This window comes from Vigna unguiculata, chromosome 3, assembly GCF_004118075.2.
Source record: "Vigna unguiculata cultivar IT97K-499-35 chromosome 3, ASM411807v1, whole genome shotgun sequence".
NCBI lineage: Eukaryota > Viridiplantae > Streptophyta > Magnoliopsida > Fabales > Fabaceae > Vigna > Vigna unguiculata.
Window position 1 is genome coordinate 49,690,339 of NC_040281.1, and position 23,351 is coordinate 49,713,689.

Genomic DNA, 23,351 nt, shown 5'->3' on the forward strand with positions numbered 1-23,351 from the left:
GAGACCTAGTCACCTATTTTATTGATGGAAATAATCGATGATTAAAATTTGTTGGTAAGTACCGACAGATATAATCAACAAATTTGTGATTGTCGATAATTATCAACAAATTTTTGATTGTTAGTAGTTCGTTTATAAATTATTACTATTACCAACCAATTAAACACATGCATAATACAATTTTATTATAATGACATTTTAATTAATTCTTTTTAACATTTTAATTTATTACTTTTCAATACGTCGATTACCATTAGTTATACCAAAGTTGAAGAAGACATATGTTTTCAAGAATCATGTTAAAACAACTTAATCAATTAATCCTATAAAATTAATTAACTCACAAACTTATTGAGATATAAGGGTCACCTTTAATTAATTATACTTCAGATTGTAATCTCAATAATATTAATGAAGACGAATAATTGATTATCTTTTGTTATGGACTATATATATATATATATATATATATATATATATATATATATATATATATATATATATATATATATATATATATATATATATATATATTAGTATTTTGGAATTGATTTTAAGCCTTGAAGGTATTAATTACACTTGCTTTTAAATATTATATACATTCTTCAAGAAAAACTCCAAGAACTATGAGAGTTTCTTATCAAATATTTTTAAAAAATTCTAGTCAAAAGACACTTTGGTGACATTATTGCAGTTTCTTATTGTTCTTTCAGATTTGGAATATTTTTCATTTTAGATGACCTTTTTTATTGGTTTTTAATTTATATCATATGCCTAGGCTAACGTTTTATTTAGTAAGTCTTTGCATTGATTGTATTTCTTGATAGGTTTTTCAAAAAGTTTTAGTTCATATATCGAGTAATTGCATGTCTCACATGTGGTATATAGTTGTAATAAAATATTATTAAGAAAGTGAAACCAATCTTTTTGAAATTGTGATGATTATAAATAGATATAGAATGGAGAAGATTTAATTTAACTTTTAAGTTATATTATTATCCCAAAAGAATAAAGAAAGTGACATCATATGTATCTACTGGTCCGTTGCTGTATTTGTTAACATATTCTTTTTTTTTATAAGGGTTGGGGCAACCCTATTGTCCCTATTTTCAATTCATATTTTTTATTGCTGATAAAAAAAAATATCTACTGGTCCGAGTTAGGTTGAGACGTATCAGATAGTTTTAGTGTTTAATCCTCTTCCTACTCTTCAATTAACTAATCCTCTCCACTACATATATTGAGATAGATGTTCTCTTCCAATGAAGGTGGTGTGACCTTGACAAAAGAACTTGCAAAGATACTCATAACGTTCAATATTCAGTCTGTCTTGCATTTTTTTTTTGTGAACTTATATATCAGCTCGTATAGTTTGTCCTGCATTGTTATTCTTAAATATCACACAAGAAAAATTAAAAATTATAATACGAAATTGATAAACCCACATTTTAATTCTAGTAAATTATAAATTATGCAAAATAGAACTATGTAAACCGAAGAATTTAAATGACCAACCCTCTGTACATTTTTTCCGAGCAAACTAGAAAACCTCCAACGTAATCAATCTATCTCACGTTATCATACCTCCAACGAGAGTGATGTGATAATTCAAGATAATGCCTAAAATCATAACCTAAAGGTCAAATCCGTATTGGTTACTGACTAGGGGTTGAAAACTTTTGTTTGTGATCTTTAAATGGAAATTGATTCAATCTTGTTTAAACTAAACAACGAAATTCATTTCACCTAAAATCGGGTTGAATGGGTTCATAGATCAACTTAAACTCATTTACACTCTTCATACTATAAACTACAATATTATATCACATTTACAAGTATATATATATAACTTCTACGCATGATTTTCCGACCTATACCTAAAGGACATAGCTAGGGTTCTTACAAAAAACTACTATTATATGTTATTTATTTCCATTATTTCAAATAATCACACCTTTGTGACCATATGCTATCTATACTCATGATTTTAAATTCGTCATCGAAGCAAATAGTGACAGAATTAATCATTTGTAGTTATATGTTGTCTATACAATGGTTTCAAATCCATCAATAACACAAACAAAAGGAAAACGAATATCAGAAGAAAAAAAAAGTTTATAAAGGCACTTTATGCATTATAAATTTGGCAAGAGATTTATCATCATTATTCAGCTGGCACACGTAAGATAGATTCCATGAATTAAATATAATGTGACCAACTAAAAATGGAATTACTTTTGGTGATTATAACTGCTGTTTATTCCACTAAGGGGGAGAGTTTTGTGTAGAATTTTGTAATGAAATGAATGCACCTCCTACCTTACACCTCTTCTAACAAAAACTTGTATTATTACAGTCATAATTAAATTAAACAAACGCCCCCAATGCATGCCGATAAAGATTTCAATTAAAGACTACCCACCACACTAAATTTTTCCCATCACTACAATACAAGTGCTTTGTAAAAAAAAAAAAAGTTCACCATTTAACCTAATCCATATTACAAGTCCAAATAAGTTAACCAATTTCAAAATAAATGAACATTTTTGACACACAATGAATCAGTTTTAAACTTATTTTTATAGAATATATTTTTTAGAACTAATTTTAATCTCATTTTCCTCAAAAAAAGTTCGAAATAAATTAAATCAGTTTTTCATAGAAAAACGAAATAAAAGTGTTAGGAATATACTTAAACGAACTTTTCTATAAGTTCTTTCTAAAAATAAAATTGAGAAAAAAAATTAAAATTAAAATTTCCATATAAATGTTTTTATATAATTTTTAATTTTTAACTTGTGTATTTTTGTTTGTACAAAAGTTGATTTTTTTTTATTAAAAATATTTATAGAGAAATTTTGTTTTTTAAAATATTTATAATATAAAAAATATTTATTCACCTTTAATTTTTTTGTAAAGATTTCTTTTGAAATATATATCTTAAAAAGTTGACTTTAAATTTATATTTGTATTGAGGTACAAATTACGCCGAAACGTTGTGAAAAAAAGTTTGTAAAACAATAAATTAAAAATTAATAAAGTAAGAAGAATGAAATGAATTTTGTGTATTAGACTTTCTCTTTATAAATTAAAATATTTGCTAGAAAAAAATAAGAGATAATAGGTTATATGTAAAAGTTAATCAAATGTTTATAATTTTAAACATAAACAATAAAATAATGTAAATAATAAATAATAATATTAAAATTTAAGATAGTAATAAAAAATAATTACAATTATTAAAGGATGGTAATAAAATTATAATTTATTATTTAATTGAAATTCATTTATAAAATTTTTGATGATTAAATATGTTTTTAGTTCCTAAATTTAGATGAAAAATTAAATTCGTCTATGTTCTAAATATTTTGGTTCTTAAACTTGTATACATTTTGATTCCTAAACATAAAAAATGAATGAATATAGTCTTTTATGTCCACGATGTTAATGCTTTTTAAACTTGTTAAACAATGTTAATGTTAATATTTGAGTTAAAATTTGTCAAAATTATGTTAACAACTCAAATGTCATCCTGAGACTTGTTTGACATGTAAAAAAAGTTAACACGATTGAATTTGAGGAACTATTCATTTTTAAAGTTTTAGGACCAAATTGCATAAAAATTTAGAACAAAGATAAATTTTAATTTTGCGTTAAAGTTTACATACTGCAAAACATATTTAACCTTTTTTTTATAAAAATAAAATTAATTACTTCACTCACAAACTTTTTTTTTATTTTTATTATTTTTTTCTTAGTTCAAACAACCTAAATCTTACCTCTATTTTATCTCAAATCCATTTACTTTTACTCACTTAAATCTATTATCTGATCCAAATTTAAGCTTAACTCTACATTTCAAAAATAAGATTAAACATTAAGATATGTAATTTAAATCTAATTCAATCTTATATATTTGTAAAGTAAAATTTAATTCACTTATATTTAATTAATGTTAAGTGTGTGAACAAATTTATATAATTAACTTGAAGAAATTAACTAGAGCTAGTTCACTCGTATACATTTAATTAAAGTATGTATGTTTTATTTTAAGAAAGACTTAACCTTTTATATTTACTAAAGTTAAAATTTATTTAAATAAAAATTATAAATAGTTTTCAGATATATTATACTATTTAACTGTTCTGGCACGGAAACACATGCACAGCATCATGGATCGTTTGTTGGCAAGTGCGTGATGGCTAATAATTACAGATATCAATGCCTCTTACTTTTTGGAGAAAAAAAATATAGTAGTTAATTGTTTAAGGTAGCCAAGCGACTAAAATAAAATATTTATTTACAATATTATTATTATTATTATTTTGTTTTCCGCTGGGAGTATAAATTGTTAAAGTGAAAATAACCGAAAAATAAAACAAAGTAGAAATTAGAAGAGTTTGTTTGAATAAGAATTAGAAGGTTTGATTAAAATGAAATATTTTACTAACGATAGATATTTCGGATTGTTTTGAATTGAGAATAAAGAAATATGTTGATTGAAAATAAATTGGTAACGTGGAAATACGTTTGCTGAGTCTAATTTAAATTTGTGTAAAAGTATAAATACAATTTTTTATATAAAAATCTTGTAATGTGTTGAATGTAGTAAAATAAGGAAAAATGGTGTTCATCAATTTAACATTTATATATAATTAAAAAAAAATGAAAGATGGATACAACTTTTAGGTGCCTATAGCAGACAAGTTATAATTGGATCTTATTGTTTGCTTTCAATTGGTTTGCCTCACATTAGAGTCCGCCTTCACTAATGGGCTTCTCTTTTCTTTTTCCCCCTTCAAATTCCGCATCTAAAAAACCTTCTCTCTTCATCCCTTATTTCTAATCTCAATGACAAACTTTGCTGGAGGATTTTCAAAACAAAAGTTTATTAGGAAATGCAATTGAAACAAAATACATCCGACATTGTTAATAATAATAAAAAAAAATGCATTCGACACTGTTAATAATAAAAAAAAAACTCGTTAAAATTAGATCAAATATATCTCAAATTATCATTTGTTGGTCAATCTGATATGAAATATTATTTGAGGAAACAGTTCTTTGCACATATGTATATTTTAAGTCCATATGTGTTGAGATGTACATTTGTATACATGAGTCCATATGTGCTGAAATGTACGTATGTGTATGTACATCTATATGTCAAAGCCCATATGTACCGGAATGTATATTTATATCCTTAAGTTTAGATGTAGATATGAATTGGACCAAGATGTACCTGTTTCTTGTTGAAGCTGAGATGTACTCATCCCTAGGTGGGGTTGAAATGTACTCAACTCCCCTATACACCAGCCCTAGGCTCGTTAGGAATGAAATGCTACCAAAGTTTTCTAATGAGCATGACTAGAAAAAATTAAAGTGTCTTTTGTAATATCATTGTATAAATAAACAAAGTGGATAATACCTCAAAAATAAAATAAATATTCCTAACAATGTTGTCGACCGGACCTGAATTGGTAAAAAAACCCAAAATTTATCTAATAGATATGAAATAAATCCATGCTCTATTTTCAAGTCCATAAACAAATTATGGTATGTTATTAAACTCTTCCAGATGAATTTTTATTTGACAGCAAACATGATTAACAAACCAGCATCTTGTCTGAACATTTTCTTTATAGCAATCGTAGAGTGGCCATGGAGCATATCCGATCTTTTCTGTTTATTTTAAATTAATTTTTTATTAATATTAATGATTAATAATGTATTCAGTGGAAATGAACAAAATATATATATATATATATATATATATATATATATATATATATATATTTCAAAACGAAATGCAATGGTTTTAATCTGTTTTTCTATTTTGCCTTTTTTTTTTCAGTTTATACATTTTAATTATGTAACACAAATATCCAAAATCCAAAACACCGATTGATTCTTTTTCTGAGCAAATGAATCCAAAATCCAATTATTCTTTTTCCAAAAGTTTATCAAACTTCACTTGTGTTTATCGTCAATTCTCAATAAATTGCATCATAGGTTGATTTTTTTTATTATTTTGTTATTATATCATATAATCTCACACACTACTAGGAATATCTTGCTTCCTCTGTATCTTCCCAAGGTAAAAACTTGTAAAGATAATGCCAAAATAGGAGTAAAACAATTGAGGAAAACCAAGAATTCTTTTAAACATTAACAGACCAAATCTTGCATCATTTCATAAAAGACATCATAAAGAAATATTTGGACCATTGACAGCTCAGCCACTTACTCTTTGTCTCAACTCTCAAATGTCTATCTGCAGACCTTAATGCTTTTCCTTTATATCATCGTTGGTACAACTATAATGACAACAAAATTACTATGTCAAGTAAATCACAGTTTTCAACCAACGCAGAATAATTTGAGTTTATATAAAAGGGTGATACTCATGAGATGAAAAAGTAAGCCCTCATTTGAAACTCTCTTCTTTGAATACTTCTTCTGAGAATGGTCAGAAAGTCACACAAGAATTCGACGCGTGTAGTCTTGAGATTGGTGTGGTGTTTTAGACAAGGAACCAATAAACTGTGTTTATCAAAGTTGGAATCCAAGTATGCTCAATTGGGTAACGGTTCAACAGATCTACCAAAGGGACATTTGACAGTGTGTGTAGGCGAATCAGAAGATGAGAAGCAACGTGTTTTGGTGCCAGTTACTCACTTCAATCACCCCCTTCTCGGAAAGCTATTGGAAGATGCAGAGAAAGTTTACGGCTTCGATTATCCTGGTGTAATAACCATACCCTGCACAATCTCTGAGTTCCAGAGAGTTCAGAACATTATTGCCACCACTCCAACCTACAACAGGCCCCTTACAATTTGTTGTTTCATCAACTGAAAACTGAAAACTTCATATTCTCAACTCCATTCATTGGAATTGAGATTTAGTTTAAGAGTTTGTAACTCAAATCTCTACTCTTTACTATAAATAATAGATGTGACAAATAATGTAATTAAGAAAAAGAGATAAATAAAAAATAAGATAAAAGAAATTAAGCAGGTGAATGCATATAACTTTTCTTAGACCAATACTCTGGTGTAGTAGTAATAGTTCTTCTTCATACATGAAGATCAGGTTGAAGATCCCTTTGGAAGGAGCTTATAAACCACATCACTAGAATAGTTCAAATCCTCCTTCTAGTATTTTACAAATATGTATCTCATGTCTTTTTATCCTTAACCAAAAAGTTGATTAACAAGGCTAGGAAAAATTAATTATAATTCCTAGAATAATAAAGATTTTTTTTAATTTTAAATAAATAGTTTTTAATGAACAATCCAAATAAATATTTAATTAACTTCTCTTTTATGAAGACAGTGCATTGCAGAACTGGAACAGTGACTGGAATTGAGTGAAACTGTGTAACTGTGAATGTAATTTGTAAATGCTAGTTACTTAAATTGAGAACGAAAATGCTTGAGAAAAAGAGGATTTAGAAGAAGAACCGATATTCATTGCAGAGAAATTTGGAAGAGAACTTTGGAGCTCCAATAATCACAAAAACCAGAGAAAATAAAAAACGGGAAACTAGAAAAACTAAAATGTCTGATGATCTTTTTTCTGAATAAGATACAAGTATTTTATAGATTAAAAACTATGATGAAAACTAAACAAACAGTTCAGAGCAGGTTACATTACAGTCAATACACCAACTTCAGCTTACTAACACCTAATTATTTCTACAAACTAATCAGCTTACAGGTTTCCAAGTTATATGTCTCTTCAAGTTTCCAAAGCTTCAACTGTTTTTAATAGGTAAGAACAGGTCACTGTAGCCAAGTTTCCTCTGATTTCTTCTTTCTAGCCTGTCATGTGGTACTGGTCCAGGAGGTTGCACCGTGATCATATGGTTCAACTCAATTACCAGCCACTCAGGTTGCATGTAAACAGGTAATTGACTCTTCAAGCTTTCACTGCCTCAACTTTCCTTCACAGGCTAATGCAGGTTGCTCTTGCTTGTCTTAGCTGTCCAATTAACTTCCAATTTGGTTGCTATAGGTTGCACATACTAGTCAAGTTCAGTACCTCTGCAAACTGTTCCAATTTTTCAAAATTAAACAACAATCAGCATAGAGTTATGTTCTTACACTCAAATTAAATATTTAAATATGGAATGCAACACAAAAAGAATCAACTTAATTGAAGTTTTGTAACAAAAGTTATAGGCCAAACAGTCAAAAAATGTCATAGCCGCCAAAATGCACTTTTATGCTTATTCACAAAAAATTTCTATCTATCAAGTTCAAATTAACACATTTTAAGAAAAATAACATTTTATCTGGAAAAATCAATTCAAATCTAAAACAAAGAAATAAGAACAAAATACATCCTATGGAAATGTAATTAGCCTAGAAAAATATCAACAAATGGGTTCCCAGTATATAATTATCACAGCAAATGTCGAGGTGCTTAATATGATGTGTTATATTGATCTGCTGCTGCTCTCGTATCTTTTCTTTAGGGCTCATTAGCTATTACCTCATCATTCCGACAAGCTTTGACTTTCATATATTTCTATATTCCGCAGCTTTGATTTTCATATATTTGTATTCTTTATGTAATTAGTTTTTTCATACTATTGCGAAAGTCCATATAATATGTATCCTGCATAATTTAAACAGTCTGGACTAAAAATAACCTAATAAAGGTTAGAACCATAGAAAACAATCGTCAAACAGTAAACTTCATGTACTGATGTTTACACTACATAAATTGTTTTTCCTGCACTAATCACTATGATTTAAAAGCAGTAATCACTACATCTTATTTCCAGTAAACTGGTTGTCTTGTGCCAATAAATTGCACTTGATGCGACAAGAGAATTGTCTGGGCCAGTAAATTGCACTTAAAGCAACAAGAGAATTGTTAGATACATAAATTGTTAAATACATAAAAAGTACTATCATTTAGAAAGTCAAGCAGTGCAAGCTACAAGTCTTCAAATTAATTGAATTTTTTGAGGTACAAGAACTCAAACTAATTAGCTTTTCTGATATGAAAAGTATGCCAGAGTACCGTTTCAGTATGGGCTTGGTGTTCTGTGTTCATTTTTTTGTGTGTGTGTTTGATGTTCAGCAGAAGCAGAATTCATGGCTGCAGCTAAAACCATATATCAAGTTAAGAAGTATTCTAACTGATTTCATTGCTGCAACTAAAACTATAAATCAAGTTAAGAAACATTCTGACAGACTTGGGACTGAAGCAAGAACACAGCATAGAGATGTTTGTTGATAATCAAAGCTGCGATTTCAATCTCAGTGTTTGCAGATATATTTACAAAATCATTCTCATTCAGAAGATTAGAACTTCTAAGAAAGAATCTTGAAATTTACAATCTCCAAGACAAGGGGTGCTGAAAGAGTGCCAATTTTAAATAAGTCAGATTAGTTCTTTTTGTTTTAGTTTTAAATTATCCCATTATCTGTGGAAACTCCTAAAATTGAAGAGGATTATCCAATATCTTTAATCTATTATTCATTCATATGCTGTTCGGTACTTGCACATTTGTTCATACAATTACCAAGAGTAACAAAACTCGATAATATGCATATTTTAATCTTCCTTACGAAGTTAAACATATGTTGCTTGTGATTAATTTCATGAAAGGATAGCAACAGATCATACTAAAAACTAAGATAAGAAAGATGTCCTGGATTTGAAGGAATGGCTTTCACCAAGATATTAGAGCACGAAATATACTAACTAAAATTGTACTTATTTTATGTAAAGGGTATTATTACACTTATATACACGACCAGTATAACTACTATGCTATTGGGCTACTCAAGTTATACAAAAAACAAATTTGATCTAAGCAGCATAAACCAGTAGTGAGAATGCAATTCAGAGTATTACATTATCAACCGGTCTTTGTGTGCACAGCCCAAAATCAAGCACTGTATCCTATGTTTGATGGATGTAATTGGCCAGCTTGATAGCCACCACAGGCTGCCACACACGCATTCTCCATGGAGGTCTCAGAAACACCACTGTTGCATATGTTGGCGAATGCTCGCATGTGTTTCATTCCATACTGAGTCAGAGACCCACAGTGAGTTTCAAACACCCGGACCTGCAACCCCAAGTTGTGTATCAGTCATCAGCTAATAATAATATTTAAACTGATGTTTCCCTTTTGTGGAATATGTATTGGACAGGATTGGTCCAATCTCTCATCACATGCATTTTGGTGAGTCTTGTGCATGGATCACACCATGTGTGGAAGAAGTGATAGAAGAAAATTTATTTAAGGAAAAGAATACAAATGTGCAATGAATGTTAACAGAAAAAAGAAGACTTAGTTATTTTCGTTTACCATTGATTTTAAGCATGTCCAGTCATCAACAAGGGGAAGACCGGGAGTCCTCACGGATTGTAGAACAGAAGAAGCTTTTCCCGGTCCATACAACAAAACTCCAATCAATTCCACGCTGCCATCTAAGTGTTTCCTATGCTTCACTGTCTCCGTAATCTGTTTGAGGATGTCTGTCTTCTTTTCTGGCTGCTGGTTTGATCTCTGATACTGTGAAACAAAACCAGTTTTGTAACTAGATGTGTTATTATTACCATAGTAACAGTGTTTTAGCAATAAATCTGATTACTTGAAAGTGAGGACGTAGAGAAATCTATGAAGGGGCATACCATTTGCCACATGAAGAAAAGTTCTGCATCTCTCTGGTTAACAACTTCCATTTTAGCTTCTAGTCTGTTGTGTGGAGGGAAGTTCACAGTGGCAGGATCAAAACCTTGGTATAAATAAAGCTTTTCATCTGTGATGTTGGCATCACCATATTGCATCACATGTGAACCCATCCCGTAGTCCTGAAGATTTGAAGTCCTTTGTTTTACCTGCACAAGAAAAAATGTTTCTCAGTTTTCTTTTCCCCCAATGCTAATATTCAAAATACACAGGAGTGCAATTCATTTAAAATTTCTTACCGATTGGTATTGTTGTGCCACGGATTCTCTTTTCAGATTGTGACTCTCACTGCAGAAAATTTAAGTGGAAGTCAGTTTCGCCATTCAAACAGAGTGAAAGTTAACATAATATCATCAATCCCTTTGTCACTAAAAAAATTCAAATTTTGGCGGCCATTACAATTTACTTTCAATGTCATCAAAGGCCAAAACAAATAACAAAAGGACGTTGACCAAAGTGAGTGAGGTGCAGAACTTTAAGTGAAAAAAAGCCTTCTTTTTTATGTTTATGATGGGTTGAAGTTGAACACAAGAAAAATGTATTTATACCTGTCTTCCATCCAAGCAACGCTGTACAAATCCCCCAGGCAAGTGATGTATTCTGGAGGAGGAGAAGGAATCATTCCTGGACAATAAGTTCCCCAACTATTCTCTTGGGCATTCGATGCTGTTGTGACAAAAATATTCAAATCCTTGGGTATTATACCTTCAAAAATGCTCCCACTTTCACAAGCTTCCACGTATATCACCTACATCGCCACATCGTAACTTTTTCACAACTTAATTAAAGTTATTGGCATCATTTTCAGTCATCATATACTTAAGAAATGAATTTTTACCATCTTCTTGTAGCCTCCAGATGCATGTTTCTTCTTCAAGACATCCATAAAATCCATGGCATAAAGGTAGGGCATGTTTGGCATCCCTACAATCAAAATAGAAATCACAAAGCTATAATGTCTTTATCTAGTATAAACATAGTTCTGGTTTGAACAGTTTTTTGCCCTTGCATAATTTTACTTCTTATAACTATGTTCAAATACTGTATACCTCAATGACTGAATTCTGAAGCTTCATAATTTTAGAAACAACTGAAAAAAAAAAATGAAAAGCTTAACTCACCAAGAACTCCTGGACCTCCATGATCAGAGTAGTAAATAAATATTCTATCTTCTGGTTTGCTATTAATCACCTTGCCACTTCCTCCCTTCACTTTACTCTTGTCCCCAAGAAGAACGGCGTAGAAGTTCCGGGACGTCACATTCTCACCAGTGTAATCCTAAAATAAATTAAAAAATAAATAAAAAAATCAAGGGACAAATTCAATGAACAGAACACCACAAAAGAAGCGATTTTCTAATAGTATAGGTAACAAATCCTTTTCTATTTACACCAAAAACAAGAACAAAAGGTAACGATTCGTTTTCTATTTGTCACTGTAATGATTAATTTGTTTAGACAATGAAGCTAGTGCCTTATGAATTGACCATTAAAATATTACTATTAGAAAAATACCATCAATAGTGATCGCAAACTTTAGACATCTAATGTCTATCAACAACCCAATAATTGCGTTACCAGTGTCCTCCCCTAATTTATCAAATCAAACATATTAGATTTTAAGTTACTCCACCACCATCCATATGCCAAGTACCACAATTAATTAAGTCAATTGTTGCCAGCAACAAAAGTTTCATACGGAGTTTTATTGTTCTTATCTTCTTCTTAAGAAAAAGTTTATTCCTGAGTCAAATGGAAACTTTCTTAAACTAATTTCTTATCAATTAAAAGATAAAACATTATTTCAATATAATTCTCATAAACATGAATTTCTTACTAAAGAAAGCTGCTTGTGAAAAATATTCATCAATTATAAAGCATTTTCTTAAAAGAAACTCTTAAGAAAAAATTTCTACCAAAATAACATTTTTATTAATAAAAAAATAATTAATTATATATATAAGTTTCATTAGACATGATCTAATATCAACGTCGCTTTCCATAAAAAAAAAAAAAAAAAAAAAAAAAAAAAAAAAAACTAAACTAGGGATGCCACACCTAAGAAAAACTTAAGACTTATATGCTCCAACGCACAATCAGACAATGACATAAAAATGTTAAATCTTTTTTTCGTAATTTAATTTCTGTTTCCCACAGCGACTAGGTATGATTAAATGTTTTTGAAATACTTTTTTTCCACCACACTTTTTTTTGTGTTTTTCCATTGATAACCATACACGTCTCTCTTCTTTCTAAAAGTGAGAAATGAATGTTAATATAGTACAACTGTATCTCAAAGACAAAAGACTCGCTTAACTGATATGCGCGTTTTTTCTTTCAAATATACAAGCATCATACAATCCGCAGACATGTTGCACCACCTTATTTAAAAAAAGAAAGGTCGAAAAAAAAAAAAAAAGTTTTCCATTTCGAAACACGAACATGGAAACCTTGGCAGTTGTTGAATAATTGAGAAAAATTAAAGCGTGAAAGTTTGACAGGAGCCAATTAATTAAGCATTAGCGGAGCTAATCCCACTAGAAGTACAAAAATAATTAAGTATGTTAGCTTAAATAGAAAATGACCTTAGGAACCCCAGCATAGACATCTGGACCCTGAGGATGGTTGATGATGATTCCAGGTCTGGGATTCAGGTCGTGGTTGGCTATGTCGTCGTACATAAACACCACAATGTTTTCTTCTTTCACTCCACCTTTGATCAGCAACTGGTACGCGTGGCACACATCTGCCTGTACTTCATCAAACCATTAGTTAAAAACAAAACCAATTAACTCATTATTATCTAATTTTAGAAATCGAAATAAACCAACTCACTTGATGCCTGTAGTTTCCGTAACCGTTTGAACCGGCCACCAGAACCGCCCATCGCGTTCCCACTTCATCCGAGTCAGCATCCACCGCTTCGCTGGGTAACTTTATGATCGAGCCCTGCTCCCTCCGGTTGGGCCTGGCGCCTGCACCCTGCACTCTCATCAGCGCCACCAGCATCCACGACCAAACCACGACGCTGCAGCACGTGGTTTTGCTGAGCAGAGAGCGTCGAACGGCCATGTCAGTGAAACGATGAATTCCGTAACAGTTCTGAGAAGAAGTGTGGAAATTTGCAGAGAGGTTGGTGAAGCAGAGGAGTGTATATTAAGGGACTGAGGAGGTTAATGACCCTATGGCATGCAAATTCAGAAGATGACACGTTACAATGAATTAAGGGTGCGTGTCTTGTTGAACTGCCTCTGCCAGAATGGTGTGAATTTGGATGCAGGGGTTTACTTATGTCTCTCACTCACTCTGCTCTCTTTTTCCGGGAAAGCGTGCACTTTCTATCAAAGGCATGGGTCTCTCTCTCTCTCTTGCAGCTAATCTATTTATATTCACTCGGTTAACCTCGGTTTCCACCGTTAACATTATTATACCAATACATGTTGGATTCGTGAAAGCCAAGTACAACATAAAAAAATACGCTTCAATAATTGGATCTATTTATATTGGTTTTTCTAAAATAGTCTCTGCAGAAAAAAAATGTTTTTATCTTTCGTATTCTGCTTTTAATTTAATGCTTTATTTTTGTTTTAAATTAGTTTTTTATATGTGTAATAACAATTAAGATGTAACACACCGCCAAAATAAACTGATGAATATTAATAATACCAATGTTATTCGAAAGAAGGGTAAAATATATCCTTTTATAATATAATGTCAATAAATATAGTGTTTCATGATTCTTTTACATATATATATATATATATATATATATATATATATATATATATATATATATATTCTAAATTAGTTTTATCTTTAATTTACGTGAAGACTTCTAATAATAACTTATTTTTTAAAATTAATTTATTAAATTTTAGTTTTCCGATATATTTGAGAGTGTTGAATTTTATAGAAACAAAAATAGATAAATTAATATTTTTAATAATATAAATAAAATTACATAAACTACAAAGAGAAATAATAACAAAAACAGAATGTGACTGTATTCAGATACAAAATTATATTTGAGCTTAAAAGGTAAAATGATTTATTTGTTAATTCAGCGTAAACATTTATAATTTTATCTCATTGAATCCTTTAAAAACCATTTCATTGGAATTAGAGAAAAATATATTTAAGATAACTTCATAAGAAAAATAATAATGTATATTATCTTTAAGTTTGGAATGGAATCAACTACCCTACTTTTTTCTGACTTTTTTGTCGACCAAAGACTTTAGGTACATCACGATTGATCCGGTGACTTTATTTTAAAATAAAGACGGTATGCGAATATCTGTACCGTATTTCTATGTTTCAACTCATTTCTTCTATAATTTCATATACCTTATTTATTACATCCGTAATTGATATTTTTATTTCTCTTTGCTTCTCCTTTCTCTTATTTATACCAATTATTTTTCATAACTAAATATTTTCTTCTTCATTATTCTACATAAGCAATATGGGTTATGAGTTATTTTGATGCTCTAGCTCGATGTGAACTAAAACTAAATCATCATACCCACAAACAATAATCCATAACTGTGTTTCATGCCTATCCGAATACTCATTGGCACCATAATTGTATTTTATGCATAACCGAGTACACCTTTTGAAGATAACATTAATGAAGAAGTCTAATCGTTCAAAACTATGGAGGTTATGAAATGATAGGTAATATTTTGACCTATCTTAAACAAATCGTACTGCTAAGACTGAGAGGTCGTGTAATGATAGGTAAAATTCTAACATACTTAAGATTGAGAGATTGTGTAGTGAAAACTAGAATTTCAATCTATATTAAGCAAGTCTAATTACTTAAGACCAAGGAATTGTGTAATGATAAATAAGATTTCGATCTATCGGAAAAACTTTGAAATATAAAAACTATATATATATATAAGGATTTAAACAAACTTTAATAAAAAGATTATTTCTTTTTTATTTTAGTCTTACATCCAGCTTATAGTTGTAACTAACACGCGTGTTCATATAAAATGAAATGATGATTTTATAAAGAATTGTGTAGATTGAATGTATATCTGGGGTATCTTCCATGCAAATTTAATATCAGTTTTAGTAAAGTTGACATACGCAAGTCATATTAGTCCCATAATTGATGCCTTTTCCATCCATTATATACATTTGAACTCGTGTTTCTTCCAAAATATCTAGTACTTGCAATTGTGGTGCTATTCATAATATTTTTCATGCCACATAATTATTGCGGTTTACAATCTTGGTTTTTTCTTTGAACGAATGACGAGGCGACTATTAGAGAGCCACAGAGGCAATTTAAGTATTTTTTAAAGCAGATATTTTTATGGCTAATCAATTCAGTATTGAATGAATCCACTGACCCAACCAAGAATATTATCCTTAGGAGTTCTAATCAGTATTGATTAGAGCCACTTAAATAAAATATCTTATTCTGGTCTTTCGAGTCTCAACTTTCAAGTGGCTTTATATGGTTTAAGAAATTCTTAGTACGTGGTTGAGACTCTAGATTTTCTATTATATATGTGTGGCTCAAGTTAGTTGAACTAAGTTGTGTAGGCCCGTTGTTTCCTGGCTACAAGTTGAGTTTGGTAAGTTGCAGCTATAACCCTACTCATAAATTTGTTGCTTCCAAATTCTCTTTTTATTCCTATATCTCTATTAGATTGATGAGTGTCGCAAATAATTAAATAAATTTAAATATATAAAATGACAGACACATAATTTTATTTTATTTTATTGTCTTTAAAATTTTAGGTTAAAAGTACTCTTGAATAATTATATATATATATATATATATATATATATATATATATATATATATATATATATATATAATATCTCTTATAATTCTTATATAAAAAAATATATAAATTTAATGGTAATATAAAATCAATAGTTAAAATTTTAAGTTAAAAGTGTTATGAAATAATTTGTATATCTAAGACGAATATTATATATATATATATATATATGATATTTTTTTTGTTCATATTTTGTTATTCTAATTTTATTTTTAATTATTATTTAAGCAATTAATTATTTTATAAATAGCTTATTTATTCTAAAACCTATTTTTAACGATTATTTTAAAAAAAATTGTGTACATATTTTATTTTTCTAATTTTATATTTAATGACTATTTTAAAAATTAATTATATATTTTTTATATATTAATTCAATTTTTTATGAAAATTAAAAAATGCGAACATACAAACGCGATAGCACTTGTGTTTTCGCTAATATATATAAAGATGACATTTTCTTTTGTGTTCACATTTCGGTTTTTAGTTTTATCTTTAATTATTATTTTAAAATTAATTTACCTTTAATCATTTTTTATAAAACTTCTTCTATTGTTAACCGTTATTTTAAAAATTTCTTTTGTGTACATATATTATTTTTTTAATTTTACTTTTAACAAAGATTTTAAAAATTAATTATATATTCTTTATTGATTTTAACTCAAACATTTATGAAAATTAAAAAATGTGAACACACAAGTGCGACAATGATATATAACCATAATCCATAATATATAAACCCAACAATGAGTCATTTAATCCACAAACATATGCAAGTCTATTTTCAATACCATCACAAAAATAAATAAATATAAAAACACACCATTTGAATTTAGGAATCCATTGTAAAACTAATGGTTTGACAAATGGACCACATCAATGAATATAATTTACCATGTGAGTATCTCATATATCTAATATCACACATTTGAGATCATTGTGATATTATATCCCATATCACCCATTTGGGATCATGGTGACAGGTCCTCCAAAAGTGAGTATTATTTTCCATGTATCATAATATATTAAGTCTCTCATCAAAGACTCTTAACTATAATGAATAAACCATATGTTTATTTTGGGTCAAACGAAATTTCTCAAAATAAAAACTTTGTGCACAATAAAATGAGAAAAAATGAAATAGAGTTTTATTAAAAATAATGATTATCACAACATGGAACCAATTTTCATTTGCACTAAATGATCCTTAAAATTCTTGAATGGCATGCCTTTATTCAAAGGATCGAAAATCGACAATCATCAACTCAGTGTTAATCGTGCCCAATGACCACTTAACACGTTTTCTTATGGCTAGATATGTAATGTCAATATGCTTAATTTGACTTCCACTTCTATTATTCTTAGTCATAAATAACGCAACAGAGTTATCACAATGCAACTTCAATGACCTAGCAATTAAATTCACACCTCTAAACCCAGATATAAAACTCTTCAATTATACACCATGTGAGGTAGTCTCAAAATAAAAAACAAACTCAACCTGCATACTAGATATTGGAAGTAGCAGTCAAGGTCTGCTTTTTGCTGCTTCAAAATATAGCTTCACTAGTTAGCATAAAAACATAACCAGATGTTGATTTCCTGGTATTAATGCAACCAACAAAATCTAAATAGAAGTAGTCTATCACCTCCAAACTATCAGTTTGACTATACAATATATATATATATATATATATATATATATATATATATATATATATATATATATAGTATAAACAAAAACAAACTAATAGTTTGGAGGTGATGGACAAACTTGCATGTGGGCTAAAGTCTTACTTCAATAGACTTACCTCACCAAATGATAAAACTATTAACTATTATGTTTTATTGATATAAACACACATCTTAACAAATGAGTCTAGTGACATAAAACTTGTTTGTGGGTTAAAGTCTTACTCAATTAGACTCATCTAAGTGAATGATAAAACAACTATTAGACTACGTTCCTGCTCTTCCTTCTCTCAATTTTTGTGGGCAAGTTGAGAAGAGAAATATAATCCAATATTGAATACTAATTAATCATAAAGATGTAAGAAAATTCTTGTAGGTAAAAATTCATCCCATCACATATAATTAATTACAATTAATGTTTATTACATGATTATAAATATCAATCCAACAGAGATTTTGTCACTACTTTCTAATTCATTAAAAAAAATATCTATCATTCAAACATTTAAAATAAACTAATCATACAACATATAATTTATATTATCCTCATATTCTAAGTGCAGTAAAGTATAAAGCTTCACAAAAATTGTGCTAAACCAAATGGTTTTATACTTTATTGTTGGTTTCATATAAAAATATATATTACGTACAAAACTTGTAGTACGTAGAAAATCGTATAGTACGTGTAAAACTTTATAGTACGTACAAAACTTATAATATGTAAAAAATCTCATAATATGGTTTTCTTCAGTTTTATATGAAAGAGTTCTTTTATCAAAATATTTAAAAGGATAAATCATATGTCAATCATATGTCAATCATATCATACAGTAGTCCAAATAGAAGCATTACTTAACCATCACACCATAAAATATTTCACGTTAAAATATAGATATAAAGTTATATACTCCTTATTATTTTAACCAAAACAAAGGTGCATTTTCAATTCATCTTTGACCTCAAAATAATCAGCACACTCACTATTCAAGCATGGTGTCAATTGTCATAAGCAAGTGTTGGGTATTGGGCTCCCTTCCTATGTGAAGAAAAGACCCAAAAGGTGCATTTTCAATTCATCTTTGATCTTAAAATAATCAGCACACTCACTATTCAAGAATGGTGTCAATTGTCATAAGCAAGTGTTGTATTGGGCTCCCTTCCTATATGAAGAAAAGACCCAAAAATTTGAGAAGTTCATGCCTCACTTAATCTAGTGGAGAAGGGGCTGCAAAATAAATAGAGAGACAAAACAATAGAGTCAAAACACATTGAAAAATTGAAAATCCTAGCACATAGAGAGAGAGGTAGAGGGAAAAATTTGTTCACGTTTTTTCACATAGTTGTCACCGTAAAATCGGCACTGCGGATTCATTCAACTTTGGATTGGGCTAAAAATTTTACAACAGGTTCGGAACACATTGTTCTTCATTCTGACCGGTCGGATCGTCGATACGAGGTCTGAGTTGGGAGATATTAATTTCGCACTGCACCAGTGATTTTATAGGTTTTTCTTCTCTTGTTCTTCTCTATGTGAAAGTTTTGTTGCTTTGTTATTTGGTTGGGTGTTGGCACTAATTTGTGTTGTTGATTGAGAATCATTTGTACTCTTGATTGATCATAGTTGAGCTATTTCTTTGGCCTGGACGACTTGTGGTTTTTTACTGTTGATTTGAGAGGTTTTCCACGTTACAAATCTTGGTGCCTTTATTTGTGATTGTGGCGATTTATTATTGTTGCTCTTTGATAGTTGCCCCTCATAGATCCTTGCAAGTTAAGGGCAATTATATCTGCTTCATTCTCTGGTATATTATTTGTGTTATTGTTAACCCCATCAACAAGTGACCGCGTTTTGCATTATATGAATCTCGGATTTATAGAGCAATTCTAACCAAGCGTCGAAGGGTCGCAATGCGAATGCTCCGTTTATACTCATAACCGCATAACCCAACATTGGGTTAGCGTCATCATCAATAGTAACACCTCCGATGCCAATAATGTTATGTTTGACATCAAACACAATAAAGCACAAATAAATAATCCAAAAAAAAACATGATAAATTTAAACAATAAAGCAAAGGTATTTAACCTTGATATGATACCAAATATAAAACTAATGCGGAAAATGATTAAGGACTAACCTTCAGTCATTGTCACTGTCATGAGAATCCGAGAATCCTTTAGTGTATTTTTTCGTTTCAAACTCCCATTCTCTAAACTTTGATGACATAGTATATTGTAGAAGAGAACAGGTTTCATGACCCAAAGCACATAGCACCTACGAAATTTATAGAGATTTCTCTCCATGAGAGAGTAGTTGCCAAATAAATTATTATCAATTATATGGGATTACAATATCAAAATTTATACAAAAATTATAAAATTAATTGACAAATAGATCACATCTACAAAAATAATTTACCACGTGAATATCTCGTATATTTTATATCACACATCTGAAAATTTTCCAATATCCATAACCAAAAATACCAAAATTATTAACATATATTTACCGTACAATCATATCATTAAAAATATCATGTTGTCAAGGGTTTTTTCTTTTCAGTTATTGACAAATTTTGATCGTCTTTAATATCATTTTTTCTATATATAAAGTAATTTAGCAGTAAAAAGTAAAAATATTGTACCTCTCCATTCAATTATTTATTTTGTTTCTTTGACTGTATCATATGTTGCTTGAACTATCAACAAGTTGGTGGAAGTTGAACCAAGAGAATATTCCAGAGTTAGTTGAACCGGCGTTGTTCTTAATATATGTAAGAGAAAATATGTCTTCCAATGGTGCTTAATTTGTGTTATTAATTTGCTTTTTACTCTTTGACATTATATGGAGATGTGAAATGTATCTACCTGCGTTGTTTTTCATGCACAAGGGTTGAAAGGGGTTGGTTGACTTTCAGATTCATTGCAATGGGAATATTTTTCTTATAAAATGTTCTTAAATTATATTTTTTGTGATTCTTGTGCTATGTCCAGTTATTTGTTTAAGAAACACGTTTTAGTTTGGCTCAAAGAGTTAATAAATTTAAAATATTTAAACAAACACATTTTTTTATTTAGTTATGTTTCAAATAAATTCTATTTAAGAATTTGTTTAATTTTAATTGAAAGCTTACGTTTTTATTCTAAAGGGATAATTTTGCGTGCAACAAAATTTTCATTAAGTTAAAGAAAAATTGTATGTGTAATATAAAATGTCTTCCTTAATAATTTTGTTGAGAAGAAAATGGATATATATAATTCTTCGTCATTTAATTTATTCGAATTAAGGAAGTTATTAAGAAACTTTTGTTTTTGAATGACATCCTTAATTGTTTTGGTCATGATCACATCTAACTTTAGGGTAATAATTTAAGTTTAATCTTGTAACATTTAATTGGCTGCTTTCTCTCGGAAAGATTCACTTCCAAGGACTAAGTTTAGTTTGACTCAGAATTGAGTAAGTGTTTGATTATTTGTCGAATTGACGTAGAATTAATTTTTTAACCAGAATTAATATATTTGGTTTTTAAAATTAATTAAAAGGTAAAAAAATTGACATTGAGAAACAGTTAATTTTTATTTTTGCGTTAAATAATTAATTAAACTAGAATCAATTCTCCAAACTGAACCAAACATATTTCTTTCCAACAATTATATTTAAATATCTCAGTAAAAGATGTGGGCTCATTTTTATAGAAAATGTTAAAACAAAAAGCAACGTCTGATTTGAAGAAAACTAGTAAGAGACAAATAATTTTGAATAGGATATTTAATATTCAGAAGACTCATGGGGCTTGAGAGAGAAAAGGTAATAAAAGCTCTATATATGAATAAAAGCTCTATTTAACCATTCATCAACCATAAAATACATGATAAGAAAAAGATAGAACAAATAATAATGATTATTTTTCTCTTATTGACTTGTAAATAATCAAGAAAATGTATTTACATACAAGCTTGCACGTTGTTGAGATTTAACTAATTCTGATAACTATATATTACAAATATGTAACTACTATTAATTTGGATAAATAGTTAATTCAATATAATAATACTGATATATTTTTTTAGTATAATAAAAAATTTTACTTAATACAATAATTTTAATTATGATTATTTTGTTTAAAGTCCATAAATGATTAATATATAAATGAGTGTATATTTGATCTTTAGTAATTACTTAGTTTAATAAAGAAAAATTAATTTTAATATGACTGAATAGTACCTCAAATTTAGATAATAAATAGAAGATAAAAAGACTTGTATCAAGGTTAATTTCATATTTTCCTCTAATAAATGCAGAGCTAAATGATAAAATTAAAGTTTTTGTAATAAAAGTCTAATTTTTTTTATTATATTGAAAACGAAATATGTATGATATAATGTAATAAATCCACTATTTACCTTGTTAATTAAGTTTGTTGATATGCTCATGAGATCAACCTTGACTAAGAGAGTGTCATGCCTTTTGCTTTTGCTCAATTTGATTGATGTGGTTTTTCTATTGTTGTTTTATGCCCGCATCAGGATTGAACAAAAGATTACAAGAAGGCTGTTGAAAGGGGAAGAAAACTAAGATCACACTACAAGATGATACCCAGAGCTTTGACGAGGAAAAGTACTGCATTGGTCAAAACCGCAAAATGTTATAAAGATTATGAACATCCGCAACTCAGACACCTTCAAGAAACTGAATGAAGCCGAGAGCACCAAAAATATTTTGATCTAAAATTGGACGATGAGGAAAGAAAAAAAGGTATTATCTCTTTTTCTGCAATTTCATATCATATCTTGCAAGAATCTCACCTCCTTTTTGTTGGCAACAATGATATCGATGTTTCGGGAAGTAACCATTACATAAAAAATGGGTCAATGAAGTCATACATCTGAAAAAAAAAATATCATATGAAAAAAAAATATGAGTCAAAGTCTCACATTAAATAAAAAAGACAAAGTTAAACACTATATAAAAATAAAGACTCATAACACCGTTATCTTGAAATTTTGGGAGTTAAAGTGATATCAAATGTTTTATATGTGTAAAACTAATATCATATAACCATATGAAAGGACAATTTCTCGATCACTATAACCATATCCTTTAACCAAGTATCTCATGGTTATATGTCTCTTATTTCT

General features: G+C 29.1%; 2 protein-coding genes across 2 annotated transcripts; one reads left to right on the forward strand and one right to left on the reverse strand.

Annotated features, from left to right (window-relative positions):
- The first annotated feature begins 6,465 nt into the window (after positions 1–6,465).
- On the forward strand, positions 6,466–6,855 carry LOC114175510 (auxin-responsive protein SAUR36-like). Its single transcript, XM_028060266.1, has one exon. The coding sequence runs from the start codon at positions 6,466–6,468 to the stop codon at positions 6,853–6,855; it is 390 nt and encodes a 129-aa protein (XP_027916067.1).
- Positions 6,856–9,672: 2,817 nt separating this feature from the next.
- Positions 9,673–14,081, reverse strand: LOC114177634 (vacuolar-processing enzyme). The gene is made up of 9 exons (XM_028063059.1): positions 13,552–14,081; positions 13,302–13,466; positions 11,839–11,995; positions 11,556–11,641; positions 11,266–11,465; positions 10,957–11,005; positions 10,660–10,866; positions 10,334–10,540; positions 9,673–10,090 (listed from the first exon to the last, which is right to left on the reverse strand). Exons 1-9 carry the CDS (start codon positions 13,786–13,788, stop codon positions 9,908–9,910), a joined length of 1,491 nt encoding a protein of 496 aa, XP_027918860.1. The 5' UTR covers positions 13,789–14,081; the 3' UTR covers positions 9,673–9,907.
- Between the last annotated feature and the right edge of the window lie 9,270 nt (positions 14,082–23,351).